Source organism: Trachypithecus francoisi, unplaced genomic scaffold (assembly GCF_009764315.1).
Source record: "Trachypithecus francoisi isolate TF-2019V2 unplaced genomic scaffold, Tfra_2.0 Lachesis_group0, whole genome shotgun sequence".
NCBI lineage: Eukaryota > Metazoa > Chordata > Mammalia > Primates > Cercopithecidae > Trachypithecus > Trachypithecus francoisi.
Genome location: NW_022681453.1, coordinates 73,330,448 through 73,349,156, shown reverse-complemented (window position 1 = coordinate 73,349,156; position 18,709 = coordinate 73,330,448). Strand labels below are relative to the sequence as shown.

General features: G+C 37.3%; 1 protein-coding gene across 2 annotated transcripts in view; it reads left to right on the top strand.

The window, feature by feature from the left end:
* GAP43 (growth associated protein 43) overlaps positions 1-15,694 on the top strand; it is a 99,555-nt gene extending 83,861 nt beyond the window's left edge. For both annotated transcript variants that reach the window (XM_033211187.1, XM_033211186.1), the window contains one exon: positions 15,007-15,694. In XM_033211187.1, coding sequence (XP_033067078.1) covers positions 15,007-15,095 — 89 coding nt within the window. In that variant the 3' untranslated portion in view covers positions 15,096-15,694. The remainder of the gene's footprint in view (positions 1-15,006) is intronic.
* The last annotated feature ends 3,015 nt before the right edge of the window (positions 15,695-18,709 follow it).

The following is an 18,709-nucleotide window of genomic DNA, read 5'->3' as shown; positions in this document are numbered from 1 at the left end:
AGGCTGCGACTTGGCCTCTTACTCATTCAGTATGGTAAACATAGTTTTTCTACAAATGAAGCTAAGCTCAAAGATAAGGTTTTTGTTTGTTTAATCAACTGGCTGCTATTCTTTAGATGTGAAATAGAGAAGGCTGTTCTGTTTTTAAATACCATGGATATCAGAAAAGTCTTTGCCCTTGAAGGCATTACTGCTTAGTAGCTTTACTTCTTGTATCACTGAATCATGACTTTCTTCTTTGCTGCCCTTCAAGTTTGGCCAATGGTCACCTTTGCCTTTGTGATCATTTTTGGACTTTGGTCCCTGACTTCAAAGCCTTTTTCAAAAAACTGGGCTTTTTTTCACTCTACAAGCAGAAACTTTACAAGTCAGAGAGACTTTTCTCTTTCTTTGTCAGGATATTTGAAGACAGTTTCTCTTTGGCTGTGAGTTATGATTGGATAAGCATAAATTAGAGGGGAAAATGTTGAAGATAACTCATTTTTTAGGCATTCATGTGAGCAAAGAAGTGGCATTTTAAAAATTTTATTGTCATTTAATGTTCATCACAAGTTTATGAGGTAGATATTTTTATTCCTGTTTTACTTGTGAAGAAATGGGAAAGCAGCAAAGATGCATATTTATTACCTATATGTGAAACCTCTTAGCACAATGCTTGGCACATAGTAAACATTAACCAATGTTAGATTCCTTCTAGTCATATTATAATGGCCAACACTTAGAAGCACTTACTTAAATATGTCATTTATTTATATGGAGTTTAAATGAACACGTTTAATTTTCATAATAACCCCATGTGAGGTGGGGTTGTTATGAAATATTATGAAAAATTAGGCAGTGAGAGGTTAAGTAATTTACTCAAGGTCATAGTGTCAGAAGTAGACTTTATTTATTTATTTGTTTGTCATTTATTTGTTTTTGTTTGAGACAGGTTCTTGCTCTGTCACCAAGGCTGGAGTGCAGTGGTTCACTGCAGCCTTCACTGCCCAGGCTCAAGTGATCCTCTCACCTCAGCCTCCCAAATAGCTGGGACCACAGATACATGCCCAGCTAATTTTTAAATTATTTGTAGAGGCTGGGTCTCCCTATGTTGCCTAGGCTGGTCTTGAACTCCTGGGCTCAAGTGATCCTCTTGCCTCAACCTCCCAAAGTGCTGAGATTACAGGCATGAGCCACTGCACTCAGCCTGAGAGACAGAATTTAAATGTAAACACACTGGCTCTAGAATCAACTCTCTTAACTACTACTCTGTACATCTAAAAATAGTTATGCTTATAGTAGATATCTATTTCTTATTTTGTTTTTCTTTATATATGAATACTTGGTTATAAAATTAGAAGATAGGTATAAAATTAAAGTTAGCAAAAAAATGGAGAATGATGGGATAATGATTTTCTTGGCTATGAAACAGAATAGCATTGGGTTTCCTTTTTATAATCCAATATTTTTAAATTTACAAACTTTTGCTATTTCCTTTGATCATGGTAACATTGTAGGACCACAGGTGTTCTGCCTGAGGTAACTGAGGTTACTTCAATTACTTTGGTGACATCTACATGTCACAAAGCATTCAAGATATATATCTATATCTATCTATCTATCTATCTATCTATCTATCTATCTCTCTATCTATCTATCTATCTATCTCTCTATCTATCTATCTATACACACACACACATATATCCCAAGTACCTGGAAACATACTTTCCAGGCATATTTCCAAGTACTTGTTATTCATTGGTGAACAAAATAAAAAAAAAAAAAATCTCTGCTTTTGTGGAGTTAAAACACCAACAAATGTATACTTTTCTTTTGAGAATTTAGTCCACAGTCAACTGAAGACTAAAAAGATACCGTGAACTGTGATATAGTGCAAGGCATACAACTTGCATATGAGAATGAAGTGATGAATTCTGTTTAGTGTAAGCTTGGAGGTTGAAAATGTAGTTGAGCTGGATCGTAGGAATTATAAGCAGTATATCCAAATGAGTCAACCTTGAAGATTTACTACATCCTTCTCTGAAATCATTGGCTGGTCTGCCTCCCAACTCCAGTTTTTAATTTTTGGTTAAAGAGATATCTTTGGTCCAGTTCTCCATAATCAAAGTCCAAGAAGGGAATTCTTGTGAATGTAATTTATTGGTGGTAACTTATAAGAGAGTGAGAAAAGAAGATAGGGCAGAGGAAGACACCAGGCAAAGATGAGAGTTCGGGGGAAATGTGGTCTCAGCCTGATCCAACAGAGAGCTCTGAAGCACAAATTGCACCACAGAAGTTGTTTTGTCCAAAAGCAAGGGTACTGGAGTGGCATGACCCCTCAGGAACCAAGTTGAGGTGGCTCCTATTTTCTATCCTTTACCCACGTGTTAGGTGGGGCTGTTAGCAGCCAACACCTCCGGCAGCTGGGGGATGAGAGCATGGACCTGGTAAAGAAGATCTGAGAGGGGCATCAACAGCATCTATTACAATGTAGTAGGGAATGTAGAACATCTGAAAAGCATGTGGAGGGATGTAGAGTTGTAGAATATTTGAGTGGCAAGTGAGGGGACAGATGATATTGACAACTGGCTTTTTTTTTTTTTTTCTATTTCTTTTTGCTTGGTGGGACATTTATGAAATCTGAAACAGGTATTATTTATTTTTACTTCACTGAAAAATCTTAAATGCCAGTAGTTTAAATTTAGTAAAATAGAAAAAGCAGTACTGTCTTTCAGAACCCCAGATTTGCAGTTAGTTCTTGTAGGCAAGTATGAGACTTTTATTTTGATTAATGGGAACCTCTTTCATTTTAAGTCAGAGTCCACAAATTTACATGTCTTACTCCAGACACCCTGCCACCTCTTGCTTTTCCAACGAGAGTTATTTAGCATTTTTTCATGCCTTTAGGCAAAACCTGCACTCTCCAGTTCCCCACAGACCCCACTGCCAATTTTACCCTTGGCCAGATTTTCACATTAATGTTGTTTGCCTGGCCTCTTACGCAATTGAGTTTGTGAAGGCCGGAGACTGAAATCCCAGCTCAGATTTTTGCCTAGCTGGGATTCTTCTTATCTGGGATCCTGTGGAGTAAAACAGGGAGATGTAGAGTTGAAATTACTGATGTGTTTCTTGTAAACTTCTTTTCAGAGTGTTAAACACATTTAAGTACATACAATTAACATTGACCTCCTAGAATTAAAGGTTGGTAAATTGATCATGTTCTAAAACAATAACATAAATGTGCTTATTTCACTCTAAGGCCTATGTCAAAGAATATATGCTAATGAACCAAATCATAAATCACTTTTTCATTTTCAAGGTGATGTACAAACATTGACTAAGTAGCTTTTTAAATGCTAATATGAAAAAAGGTTATTACTGGATAATCAGTTATATTGTAACTGTCCTTTATAGCAGATTAAAGTATCAAACAGAATTCTCAATTTTTACTGCATTTTTCAAGTATGCATGAACATATACATATATATATATGAGCAATTGATTTTAATGTTAATTTTAAATAGACATTTTCAAACTTTTTCAGTTTATGGGTCGATAACTTTTTCACGGCACCCCAAACCTCTGCTTATTAGGTAGTTAGGTTCAAGGAGCTTAATAATATTATATTGCACAGTATCCAACAGATAGTTTGTCTCAAATTTAAAAATATATATTGGCACTCCTGTGAGTTCACTGTAGCGCCCACGGATTCATGTGTATGGTTTGAGAACTACAATTTAAAATGCTGATTCACTATAATGTGCCAAGCAATGTAGATAACTTATGGTTACCATATAAAATAAAAGTTTCCCAAAAGTTTGCTTTCTAGGAAATCACATTCTAAGTTAACCTAGAAAAATTATTCGCCTACTCTTTTTTTCCTGTAGATATCATAGGCTATACCTTGACCCCATTTTTACTGTGAAAATTGAGAAGTTTGAACTGAGTGAAATAAGTGTTAAATTCAAATTTTGTTTGAAAATAATTTAGATATTTTAACTCAAATATTTAAAACATATTTGTTGGTTTTAAACTTGATTTAAACTGATTTGTGGAGTATTTAAAGAGAGAGAATAACAAAATCTTTTTCTGATTCATTGATCAATATAAAAAAGCACGTATATAGTTGAATTTCAGTGAGATGGTTCTGCTTATTCCAGTCTTTGTTTTATAATTTGGTTTAGTTCAAATCTCTGAAAAATCCATTAAAAATTGTTTTGAACCAAATTTCCAGGATATATAAACTCTTTTTATTGAGACCAATTAGCTCTTCAACCTCTTGCTTGTGTCCATGGTTACAGTTCATAGCAAAAAATTTTCATTATTTAATGTCCCTTCATAGTGAAAACTGGGTAAAAAAAAAAAAAAGTTAATAATAAAATTCTGTTAAAAATGAACCCTCCCAAAATGAAACCTAGGTTCTACGATCTATGTCTACTCAAATTATTTAAGAATATAGCCTATGTTTGGTTTTTGGTTTGTTTTTTTTTTCCTTCTTTTCCATTTTTACGTTTGGTAAAATAATTAAACCAAACTATCAGCTTCATTGTCTCAGTGAATCCAGCCTGTCAAAGCATAAAGATAAAGCACGTTTTTGGGTTTTGAATGTCATCTGCACCAGTCCCCTAGAAAAGTATCTTAAGATAAAGGAAAGAGTACTGGGCTATGAGTCAGGAGTCCTGGATTTCAGTGCTGCCTTTTTCAATTTTATGATCATAGAGAAATTACCTAATCTCCTACAGCTTCAATTTTCTTATCAAGAAATTGAGTGTTAAAGTATCTCTTACGTTCCTTCAAGCTTTAGGGTTCTGTGGTTATACCACATATCAAACTTCTTAAATAAAGCTATAAATTCTTCACGGTCATTTGTGTGTGTGTGTGTGTGTGTGCACTCGCACGCATGTATTTGGAATTCCCCTGGGAGAACAGAATAGTCCTTATTTCAAAAAGAATTCAGGAAATTATTTGAAGGGAAAGTGCTGTGAGCCAACACTGCAACTGTGATAATGGCCACTTGCAATCAATGTATGGCAAGCTCATAAGAACTTGAAAATGCTGAGAGAACAGAGCTCCTGAAACTCAGGTCTTTAGAAGTCCATGATAAAGTTTGGGCACACATGGGATTTTTCAGTTCTAAATACACACACACAAGCATACACACACACACACACACACTTCTACAAAAAGGAGGAAAACAAAAATTCCTAGGTTGAAATGTCTGTAATCATCACTATTAGTTAACAACACTCACTATCACATTACTTTTCTATTCTCGACATGGCATTTCTCATAATTTCTCAGTGCCATCGGAGCCATCAGTGTTTATCTTTAGGCTGACTCTGCATTCTACCTCTTCCCTCCAACCCCCAAACAAACTGAAGCAATGCCTCAATAGACCCACAGATTCCACTGCCAGCTCAACATGTAATTTAGCTGGGAGCAGAAATGAAGGAGTGATTTTGACTGTTATACTAAAGTGAAAATACCCTGAATTTCTTGTTTTAATTTTCAACCTTTAGAAGTTGACTTATTCATTGTAATGGTAAAAAATAAAGTTAACATCGTTTAGCTTAACATCTTTACTTCATCTTATTCCAAAAATTATTGAGGGCAAGTAGGCAAGCCATGTAAATTATTGATGTTTCTGCATATTTCTAGCTGGGAAAGAAGAGAGAACACTAATTTTTGATGATTTGGTAGACATTCTTTATAAATAATGTTTTAAGAAGTTTTCAAGGCTAGTCAACTTGTACCTTCTTTGGCTTTAGTTATAATTTTTAAAAAAATATCTCTGGGTTTTTTCTCCATTCAGATAAAAACACTGTCTTTTGTTCTGTAGACTAGAAATATTATATTCTGTCGTAGCTTTTATAAGAGTAGCTGTCTTTAATTAATAGTCACTCGTATCTTTATTTTCTGAGTACTGCTCTCTAATTAATTAGTCACTCATATCTTTGTTTTCTCATCAGAGTCAGACTTTATGGAAATATTCTAGGGGAGAAAGTATCTTAATCATCTGTCTGGGAAAGAAGTTTTTTTGGGGGAAGGGGAAGAATTGCTTTTTTCCTCTCAAGACTATTAAACTTGGCAGCTAGAATTAGGTTGAGTGAATTTCCCAAATCCTTCATTTCCTGAAGGTTGGATTAAAATTCAGCAAATCTCAAACCCCATAAATTGGATTAAAATCTCGACAAACTACATTGTGCACTTTAGATTTTATAAAGCACTTTCAAATACCTCCCTTCAAGCTCCAAACAACCTACGATAAGGTAGGGTAAGCATTATTATTCACATTATGTGTAGATTAAGAAACTGAGACAAAGAAAGGGAAAGCATTCTTCTCTGAGGTCATATGATTACTTAGTGGCAAAGTCTAGGCTAGAATAGGAATCAGCTTGGTCTTAGGCCTAAACTTGAGGGAAAAAGTAGACATGTAGATGACATATGGCAGATATCGCTGGGACCCCATCATGCTGCCTCTGATTTTTCTTCTTGGTTACTCTTTGAAATCCTTAAGTATATAGTATTATTAGCAAAAAGGTTATTCTCTCTTTCAAGTGCTTGGAAAGTAAGGAAGGAATGGAGGCAGAAGTGTTATTTGCATAATTCCCTTTACATTAAAATGAAATATACTGGCTCAGTGCTTTGAAAGAAACTTAAAATGTGAAACATGGTGATGAAATGAGCAAAATGTAGATTACAGTGACCACTGAAAGCCGTGATCCAGGCTCCAGATGGACATCTGGTATATAGCTAAAGAAAAAGACTATGTGAGCAACAAAAGGGCCATATGTGAGTTAGCTGCCAAATTTTTTTATTATTATTATTACTTTCTTTTGAGCTTTTGAGGTGATGATGCTTAATATTCAAGAAAGACGAAAATAAAAAGGGAAAGGAAGCAAACACCCAGCCCATTGGTGATTGGTAGAGTAATTGTGGGCATGGTCCCAGGATGATAGCAGCTTCTATTTAATCAATGTTGACAAGGCTGGGGAGAGCTGGGCAGGTCCCAAGAGGTAATGTTTTACTCGGAAATCCACTCAACCTAATTTCAGTAATGTAGGGCTGTGGAGGGGCCTGGACTGGAGCCAGAAAACAGGGCCATTAGAGCTCAGCATAGGCAATGGCAGCTGGGAACATCGCCATCCCTCCAGCAGCATTGCATCCAGGCTGCCTGGCTGAGCACACAAGCAGCCGCTGCTGCATATGCTCCTGGTATTTGCTCACCAACAGAATGCATCGACATGCTATTCTCACCCTTTCGAGGAAATGAATGGAATGCATAAAGGCAAGAACTGCTTCCAGACTCTATTTTAGCAAGAATCAGAGAGCAAGTCTGGCATATATCTTTCAAGGACCACTGTGAAATTGTCCACCTAATCCGCTGAGTCTTTTAAGGCTACCATTACACTGTTGCGAACACATGCAGAGATAACTCAGATCTTTATTGCTGTCTTAGTGTGGTTTTGATCTTTCTTAGGAATTGTGGTTGTGGATCAAGAATATGGAAACTACTATGGTTTTTTCATTTTTCAAAACTTCTGAGATTCATTCAAGTTAGTCAGCTTTGCAAATCCAAGAGAAGTGACCCAGGACAAATTATGCTCCTTAGGGCTGAGTGCTTCTTATCTAGCTATTCTTTCCTTTACCATTCTTTCTCCAATAAACAACACACTATTACAGTAATTTGCTAGCATATAAATTCCAAGAACGTAGAGGTTTTTGCTTTGTGTTTTCATTGCTGTGTCACCACTGCTATATTTGCAGTTCATGGAGCAGTGTGTGAACACAGTAAGACTCAATTTCTTTCACTGGATGAATAAATGAATGAACGAAAACATTTTCTTTCTTCCCTTTTGAAGGATCCTTGAACTACGATACATCAATAATGTATGAATTTACTTTCTGTGATGTTAACTTTCTCTTTTTAAGTTAACACAGAAATGACAAAATTCATGGAGGCTGCCAGTGAACGTGGTAGTAATCTCTAAGCAGTCTTTGGGCTTGGAAGAGCAATGTTTTTGTCAAGGCTAAAATGCCATTGCATGGGCAGGTTACAGCTTTCTATCAGATTCTAACATTATCCGTCCAAATGACTGAATATAATTTTTGAGACTAAATCATGGCACAGTAAGAGTATTTAATCAACTTAATTAAATAATTTAATCAAGTTTTTGAGCCTCTAGCTTAAGCCTCTCATATAAATAAGGTTATTTACTCCCGAAAATAGGACCATGTTCCATTTGAAAAATTTATGTCTTGAAAAAACTTTTTTCCTCTAAAAGGAAAAAAAGCCTAAACTACTAAAACTAAATCTAAAACTAAAACACATCATCAATTTTTGTTTATTGTTTTTGTTTTAGACACATTCTGTTTTATAATAGAACTGGATTTGGGGGATTGATTTTGCCCTGGTAAAGAGGGTGTGAGGAGAAGCCATCACTAGGTATATAATAGTAATAGTCTTAGGAAATTCATTCAGTGGTCACTATATACATACACGTGCGCACACACACACACACACAAACACACACACACACATATAGCCCAAATGTCTTTGGCTGCTATAATAAAATACCATAAACTAGGTGGCTTATAAACAACAGACAAATTCTGCTAAGGGCCAGCTTTCTCTGTACCTTGCTGTGTCCTCACACGGTGGAAGAGACTAGCTAGTTCTCTGTTGTCTCTTTCATAAAGACACTAATCCCAATCATGAGTCCTCTACCCTCATGATTTAACTACCTCCCAAAGATTCCTACTCCTAATGCCATCACCTTAGGGGGTTAGAATTTCAACATATGAAGTTTGAAGGAACACAAACATTTAGTCCATAATACTGTGACTCATTTTTGTTTTTCCTGTAATGTCTTTTTTTTTTTTTTTTTTTGAGACGGAGTCTTGCTCTGTGGCCCAGGCTGGAGTGCAGTGGCTGGATCTCAGCTCAGTGCAAGCTCTGCCTCCCAGGTTTATGCCATTCTCCTGCCTCAGCCTCCTGAGTAGCTGGGACTACAGGCACCCACCACCTCGCCCGGCTAGTTTTTTTTTTTTTGTATTTTTTAGTAGAGACGGGGTTTCACCGTGTTAGCCAGGATGGTCTCCATCTCCTGACCTCGTGATCCGCCCGTCTTGGCCTCCCAAAGTGCTGGGATTACAGGCTTGAGCCACCGCGCCCGGCCCCTGTAATGTCTTAAACAAAGTAACAGTACTAATATTAGGTTTTCATGTTTAATACAAGTAAAAGTACTATTTAGAGGCAAACTGAAAATGAACAAGCATATTCTATGCTTCACCTTGCTGGATTTCAGCCCTCACGCTAGCACTTCCAGACTTTCATTTGCCAGCTCCAGGTCATTGCTTCTACTCACTGTTCTATGTCACTTGGTGTTGAAAATCACACTGCAGTCTTTCAGCCTCTATAGCGTCTTCCTAAGTAATAACTGTCTCAGAGGGAGGTTGATCTGCTAGATGAGGAGTGTGACTATTTACTCTAATTGGATCATGGTAATTGGAGTGATCAGCTGGCCTCAGTCATTCATTTGTCTTTGACATTCACCATGATGATCAAAGATTTTGCACAAAGTACTAAAGATTACATATTAACTCATCTCTAGCATTTACAAATCATGTAATTAGTGCTGGAAAGTGCCAAGACCAGATTTTATATTACAGAAGACTAATCAGGATTCTTCCTTTCATTTTTAGCTGCTTTTAATGGGACAATTTTTAAACATTGTGGGCTTCAGGCCTGCATAGCTGTGGACTGGACTTCCTGCTTTAGTTATCACTCTGAACTCATCCATTCTTTTTGGGCAAAGGTAAAACCAGGGAAAGCAACTAAAGTAAGAGCTGCTGCGATAACTCTGTCCTAGGTTGGAATTTACAGTGTGGCCTTAGGTAAACCATTCAGTCTCCCTCTGTCTCAGTTTCCCCAGCTGTGAAATGGGGTGATTAAGGTAGATGTGAGAATTAAATGCAATGATACAAGTATACTTCGCACTGTTCTAAAGCACATAGTAAGAGCTCGAAAATGTTAACTATAGCTAAATACTTTATACAAAGGACCAGGTAAGTCATAATTCATAATTCTTTCCAGGCAGTTTTTTTTAAGCTGCTGAATAGAACAGGTAAGAAAATGTAGATGTAAACTGAACAGTCAACACGATTTATCACTGCAATGATTTATCTAGGGTTGACATCAGTGGGAGAATAAGCTAGCAATATCAAAATGTTTCCTCTGGTATTCAGGCTTAAATGGACCAATTTATACAAAAGTTGGATTCTGTTTATAATAAGTTCTGCTTTGTCAGAGGCTAAAACCTTTCCCAAACTCATATGCAGTCTCCTACCAAAGTAGAGCTAGCTAGAGCAGGCATATTGTCCATATCTGGCTATTGTTCCCTCATTTGGATGTAGAATTTTTAAAAATGTTATCATGAGTTCTTAGTTTATCTCACTTTGGAAGTTGTAAAAGATTGTTTATTTACGTTGTTTCCTCCATCCATGTTTTATTTTCCTCCCCATAATTTCTTGGTGGTCTATAAAACTTTCACTGCATCCATTGACTTGATCCACTTTGTTTTCTGCCAACTAGTCATCCCTTCACTTAAAACAAAGCAAATATTTTGCTTAATATTCAATAATATCAAGTAAAAAATTACTTTAATCTCAGACAAATATAGATAGATAGATAGATAGAGAGATAGATAGATAGAGTTTTATGTGTTCCAGCTAACTAACATTTCCTTTTGTAGCCATCTAATCGAGCTTCATCAATTTTAATTTTACGGTTTTTATTTTATACTTTGGAGGCAACCATTTTTTAATCTCTGAAGTTTTATAGGTCACTAAAACCCTATGGACCCTAGCTGCTTAGTTTCTAGTGCTGAGTTGGTAAAATGAGTTTGGCCACCTGATATAATCAGAAAACCTGAACAAATAGACCTGAGTTTTCGTTCTGGCTTGGTCATAAGCAAGTCATATGATTGAGGGAAAGTTCCTTTATGCACCTAGACTTCAGTGTCATCCCCTGTAAAATGAGGCTGTCCAGTCATTCCTTCACTCAACAAATATTTACTGAGGGTCTTTCCTGAATTAGGTTCTATGCTGGACATGGGATTCAAGGTTGAGCTGAAGTAAGTACTGCTGTTACCCTTGAAGAGTTCATGGTTTGGTGACTGGATGATCTTAAAGGGTCCATTCATTTGTAACATTCCATTATTATACATTTTATTGTCTTTTTTTGTTTGTTTGTTTTTTTGACAGAGTTATGCTCTTGTTCCCCAGGCTAGAGTGCAAAGGCAGGATCTCTGCTCACTGCGACCTCTGCCTCCCAAGTTCAAGCTATTCTCCTGCTTCAGCCTTCCTAGTAGCTGGGATTACAGGCATGTGCCACTATGCCCAGCTACTTTTATATTTTTAGTAGAGACGGGGTTTCACCATTTTGGCCAGGCTGGCCTCAAACTCCTGACCTCAGGTGATCCACCCATCTCAGCCTCCCAAAGTGCTGGGATTACAGGTGTGAGCCACCACACCCAGCCCAAATTTTATTGTCTTTTAAAGGTATGTTATGAAAGGCTTTAAGGAGAGCAAGGATTTTGCTTTTTTTTTTTTTTTTTTTTTTTCTCAGTACCTAGAAGAATGGCTGGCACAGTGCAGTTGTCCAGTAAGAACTTATTGAACAAATAAATTAATAAATACATTTAAAATACTTTGAAGGATTTGAGAAAATGAATATGTATTGAAGCTCTCTCAGTAGGGAACAGACAGCAATAATTTCCTGTCATAATAAACAGATTTGTGCCAAATTTCATCTTTTGTCCTAGGACCAGGCAATGGATGACAAGAGAAAGTAGAAGAATTGGGAGGATTTAACTTGATTGTATTCCAACAAGGGAACAGGAAGTCTCAGAACCATCTGAATGTTCAGGTTTCTGTTTCTGCATTTTTGAGTTTTGTTCCCTTTATTCAACAAACATACATTTCTCACCTTTCCTGGTCTACTTCCCTTTTTCTCTCATTTCCTGATCTCCCTCTAAGCATACAGAATAGCTCCCATATCTTTATTTTGGTAGGAGAGATTTGAAGTCTTCTCTTGCTCGTGTAGCTACTATCTTTCTGTATGTTTCTGGGTTGTGTAAACCAATATTATGTTTATTTTGCAGTTTGAAAAGGGCACTAAAAACATTGCTTCTTGGAACTGATAAGGATGGTAAACTACTTTGGGCATACTTGTGATACCAAAGGTTTGAGCAGGTTTAGGGAAATAAGCAAACTCTCCAAAAGAATTCCTGATTGTTTTAGAAGAACTTCACTGAAATAAATCTGGAATCTTTCTTCTGGTAGAAAATTAAATAACTCATTAGCACACCAAAATTTTTATAATTCCTGAGGAATACTGCTAATGCATAGAGTATTAGAATGATCAGAATTGAGTTAGTTTCATGCAAAACTTATATAGGTGCACTGTTGTTCAAGAGGTAATCATAGTCACTTTGGAAAGCTGTAGCCTTGAAAAAACCTTATGAGTAGTAGTAGGTAACATCACTAGAATAACTATTTTTTATGAATAGCTTATAGTGAGTTATGAACCTTATAAAATAAGTCAGACTTTAAAACCTTGGTCAAAAGTGAGTATTATAAGGTAAAGTTACCTATCGTAGCTGATTATTTACCAGACTAGTCTAGTTAGATTTTAAAAGTCTAACCTATTTTCAAAAACTAAGCATTTCTGCTACTGAAGAGCTTTAAAAGAATGTTTTTTGATAGATGTTTCAGAGAAGAAATTCCAGAAGTGTGTTTAATAATGGTGGGTATAAACATTCAGCTTTATCTGAATGTAAATGTGTAGCTGGCTGATTTAAAAGAGACATACATTTTGATGAGTTCTTTTTTTTTTTTTTTTTTTTTGAGATGGAGTCTCGCTCTGCCGCCCGGGCTGGAGTGCAGTGGCCGGATCTCAGCTCACTGCAAGCTCCGCCTCCCGGGTTCACGCCATTCTCCTGCCTCAGCCTCCCGAGTAGCTGGGACTACAGGCGCCCGCCACCACGCCCGGCTAGTTTTTTTTTTTTGTATTTTTTTAGTAGAGACGGGGTTTCACCGTGTTAGCCAGGATGGTGTCAATCTCCTGACCTCGTGATCCGCCCGTCTCGGCCTCCCAAAGTGCTGGGATTACAGGCTTGAGCCACCGCGCCCGGCCTGATGAGTTCTTTTAATGGTCTCCTTAATGACCCCATTAATCTAATCTCAACATCTACATACAGCAAAACCATTTTATTTAATATTCCTAGTTTAATCTCCTCAAAGCATAGCTGTATTATATTCCTTGCTCAAGGGCTTTCAAACTGTCTATTGTCTTCTAATTAAACACAAATTTGTTAGCCTAACAAAATTCCATGGACTTCAGTTTAGCTTTCCAAGAATAATTAGCACCTAGTAGCTGTTAAGAGGAGGACAAGCAATAACAATAGCTTTATTTTAAGACACAGGCATCGTCAGTATAAGGGATTGAAGTGAAAAAAAAAAAAAACAAAAACAGTTAATATAGTAGGCCTGGGACTGCTGTCCTTAGAAAGGCTTGTTTGTAAAGTTGACCATTGGCTGGCATCTGGGAACTTGGATTTTGAGAAGATTCTCATCATTCCTTAACTGGTAAGAGTGGTTCCAGGTGCCTAAAACCATAATACAAACAATGTGGTTTATGCTGAACATCTATTTTTCTTCTGGGAGTCTGAATTTTGTACCTGCTAGGTGGAGGGTGCTTACATAACCAATTACCAACGCAAACTCAGTTAAACTTCCCTAATAGATGACATCTTCCATGTGTTATGGTAATTTATTGCTGAAAGAATTAAGCACATCCTGGATGACTCCATGGGGAGAAGACTCTTAGAAACTTGTTTGGTTTCCTCCAAACTTTGCCCATGTGCAACTTTTTGCTTTGCTTATTTTGCTTTGTGTTCTTTCACTGCACTAGATTTTAGTTATGAAGCAGACTGCATGCTGAGTCCCATGAGTCCTCCTAGCAAATCACTGAACCTAGGGGTGGTCTTGGGGGACCCTGACACAGGGAGTTGATTGTTTGGCAACACAAGTTGTTTCAAAGCAAATGAATTCTTTTTCCACAAGCTAGCATATTAGTAAACTATCAGGTAGGGTAAACTCGTTGTCGGGAAACCAAGGGAAAATTTTTCTTCAAAAATACATGATATCCTCCTTGTTAGGCAAGGCAGTACTTTCCCTATGGATAAGTGTATTCAGTTGGAATGCACTTGGCTGCAAGAAACTGAAAACGATTATATTACAATGCTTTAAAGAGGCTAGTGACTTGTCTCTGAGGGAAGGTATTTAGGAGTAGTACAGTCACTCAGTGATGAGTTTTTCTTTTTGCTCCACCATCCTTAGTGTGTAGTTTTTGTCTTCATGGTCACAAGGCAGCTGCTACAGTGCCATGTATTGTTTGAGGTCCAAGTGATCAGGAATAGGAGAATGTGAAGGGCAAAACCCAACTCTGCCCTCTCTAGGGACTTCTACTTCTATAATTGACCAGCGCTGTCCCACAGGAGCTGAAAATTCAACTACTTCACTTTCCAATACTGGAAATGAGTGGTAAGAAATTTGGAATGGATGCTCGATGGTCCACATAAATTATCTGTCACAATTCTTCTGACACTAATAGAACAGCAATACAAGATTGTCGCTGATTCCCTGTGTGAAGATCCTGTATGTGGATACCTTGATTGTAAGGCTGAGAGATTAAAGACCACAGTACCTTCTTTTAAGTGGGCTCCTTGTCACTCACATACCTTTGCTCCTGAGTTCTTCCATAGGTGCCACTGAACAGCTTCCTTGAGGTAAACTCTTCTGAACTTGGAACTTACATTAACTGGGATATTAATAATCTTTTAATCTTAATGCTCTTATGAAATGACATAAAAAGAAGAAATGCATTGCACCATTGTATGAACAGATAAGACAAAATACTAACTCTCTCCTTTTCCCCCCACCCTATCTTGTTTTCTTTCTCAGAAGCTGTAGATGAAACCAAACCTAAGGAAAGTGCCCGGCAGGATGAGGGTAAAGAAGAGGAACCCGAGGCTGACCAAGAACATGCCTGAACTCTAAGAAATGGCTTTCCACATCCCCACCCTCCCCTCTCCTGAGCCTGTCTCTCCCTACCCTCTTCTCAGCTCCACTCTGAAGTCCCCTCCTGTCCTGCTCACGTCTGTGAGTCTGTCCTTTCCCACCCACTAGCCCTCTTTCTCTCTGTGTGGCAAACATTTAAAAAAAAAAAAAAAAAAAGCAGGAAAGATCCCAAGTCAAACAGTGTGGCTTAAACATTTTTTGTTTCTTGGTGTTGTTATGGCGAGTTTTTGGTAATGATGATTCAATCATTTTGGGAAATTCTTGCACTGTATCCAAGTTATTTGATCTGGTGCGTGTGGCCCTGTGGGAGTCCACTTTCCTCTCTATCTCTCTGTTCCAAGTGTGTGTGCAATGTTCCGTTCATCTGAGGAGTCCAAAATATCGAGTGAATTCAAAACCATTTTTGTTTTCCTCCTTTTCAATGTGATGGAATGAACAAAAAGGAAAAAATTCAAAAAACCCAGTTTGTTTTAAAAATAAATAAATAAAGCAAATGTGCCAATTAGCGTAAACTTGCGGCTCTAAGGCTCCTTTTTCAACCTGAATATTAATAAATCATGAGAGTAATCAAGGTCCAAGGGCTCTGTGTTTCTGTTCTACCTTCTCATTCGTTGGTCGGACATGGTCTTACGTTTCATCTTTTTCCTCTCCTCTCAGTTTGAGACCAACAACCCTGATAAAGAAAACACAGATGACGCCTAAGGCTCTTGTCAGGACCAATAGCTCCAGCCCTCGAGGGAGACATCTGTTGCAGGCCTGTCTCCTTGGCTTATGTGTGGCTATTTTTAACTGTGCCTCTTCACAGCTTCCCTTTATGCCTCTCTTTGTGTCCAAATTTCCCCACTTTATAAAGATACTAGTGATACGAAATTGGGCCCACCCTAATGATCTCACTTTAACTTAACTGCCTCTGTCAAGGCCTCATTTTTAAATGTGGTCACATTCTGAGGTACTGGGGCTTAAGGCTTCAACATATAACTTTGGGGGACAGGGCACAATTCAGCCCATAAGAGACACTAATATGTGACCAGCCTATCCAACATGGTGAAACCCCATCTCTACAAAAAAATACAAAAACTTAGCCTGGCATGGTGGCGGGTGCCAGTAATCCCAGCCACTCGGCAGGCTGAGGCTGACATTGCACCATTGCACCCCAGCCTGGGCTACAGAGTGAGACTCCATCTGAAAAAAAAAAAAAAAAAAGACACTAAGACTCACTCTTACTAAAATAACCTCAGAGTATTTTCATTATTTAAGAGAAGTTTACTTTATCCAGTGAAAAGTTATTCTAGGTTTTGCTAAGATAAATATTACAAAGAGGAGCTGGGCAAGGTGACACATGCCTGTAGTCCCAGCTACTTAGGAGGCTGAGGTGGGAAGATAACTTGAGCTCAGGAGTTAAAGTCCAGCCTAGGCAACCTAAAGTGATCCTGTCTATAAAAAATACGTTCATTATAGAAATGTCTACAACTCTTGGAAACCCCCAGGCCTTTGTTTTAATTAATTTATTTTAACCCGAGTATTGAGCCAGTCCATTGCATCTTTATCAGCTTATAAATTTATGTTGAATTTACAATTCCTACACAGGACAGCTATGAGATTCTTGATTAGTTATAATCATTGTTGATATCACTGCCGATGTTGATAGTATATAAAGAAAAGGTGTACATTTAGCACATCCATTTCAAATTTCTTTCCAGTTTCAGTTTTTAAAATGCCTTCTATTAGAAGGTAAATAGTTCTTATAAGAAACAAAGCAATATCTGAAGTATCTATGCTCTGTATTCCTACATTTTCTAAATCAATTCTGGTGCAGATTCCGAACATGTCATGTTCTGCTCTGGCCCTGAGTCTCCTCTCATAGACGTGCATGGCCAGGGGGTTCCCTTCGGCTTTCTACCCTCATCTGCAGATAGAACCTCCTAGCTAGGAAAAGAAAACTAAGTCAAAGAGAAAGTCCTCATACTAATGAAGATCAGTGAAATAAGTCATCCTTGGAGTTTCAACCTGTACCTTGGTAACTATGCTCAGCTTTGTGTAGAGCTAGTGCCTAATTAATCAAAGAAAGGTGAAGCCATATGAAAAATGACCCCTCACTGAATCAACAGGGTCTTTCCTTGGTCACTGACACTAAGTTGAATTTTCATTGGGAGAAACAACTCTAAAGAAAAATGTTAGAAAGTATCAATAACATATATTAAAATAGTTTAAGAGTTTGATTTCATTCTGAGTTGGTCTGAATTTCATGGAAGACTTGGAAGCAAGAATGTCTGGGGCTCAGTCATGATCTACTTAGAGTCTCATCAGATGTGGAATAAGTTATTGAAAAGATTCATAGATTGAAGTTATATCACATAGCATATCTGTCTACATACTGCTTTAAAAATTCTATTTTACCTCAAAGGTTTTTGTTTTGTTTTTGTGTTTTGGTAAGAAATGCTATAATCTCTTTCTCAAATCTATACCTGAAAGCAACATTCCTATGACTTGGAAAAATTCAGCTTCTTCAAAACACAAATCTAAACTTCTTCTGCTGAATCCACATTTATACTGAAAACAGTAGTGTATGATCTTTTAGGCATATATTAATATATACTGTTTAGTGGTCTTATTGTGTTAGGGGTTGGGAATTTTTTTTAACTTATTAGTATCTAAATTTATTTCATTTATAAACTTTTGGTTCCTTAATAGAATTGTAAAGGTGGAGAAATACACATTAGAGAGGCTCATAATAAAGCCTCTAAGACACAATAGAGAGGCTCCCAAAAAACATACCAAGAATCATTGCAGCCCTAACACTAAATGCAAAACAACGTGACTCACACTTAGAGACAACACACAAAGTCAGGGAGCAATTGGGATGCATAGGCCATTCAAGACACAGAAACATATGGGTTCTAAATTCTGTTCAGAAAGCAATCTAAGTTGTTGATTCTGAAACACCTAAATCTGGATTACTTTGAAAAATAAAAAATAGGTTGAGGACAAGTAAAAAAGACCTCAACACTGACAGGTGATTTTTTTCAAATAGTAATAAGGTCATACAGTGTGCTCCAGACCCAACATCTCATTGATAGCAAAACCATCACATTGTCTGTATGAAATAAGGTCTTTTGACTGAGCTGTATTATTTGGGTCTAAAATGTTCAGTTATGATGTAATACAATTTAAGTCTCTTTGAAGATAAAAGAATTTCTAAAATAGAACTCTTTATCTCCATCACCCAATCCACATTTGGCTGATTTTCCTGTTTTTTACACCATCATCTACCCAGTGGCTTAGGTCAGAAATCTAGAAAGAAACTTGATTCCTCTTTTTCTTTTCACATAACATTTAATTCATGAGAACAAATCTGCTGCTGTGGATTTCAAAAGAGAATAAAGGTAAAATTTGTGCCTCTTGCTCTGACCAAACCTGCACTTTTCTTGGTCAGTTTGTGGTGATCTAAGGGTTCTTTTACAATGATTCCACCCCATACTCAGTTCAAAAGAAAAGTCACAGAAGAATTAGAAAACTCTGTGTCAGTAACATGGGTTAGAGGCACTTGGCGTTCTCAAAAGTGCATTATTCCCAATGTCAGACAGCC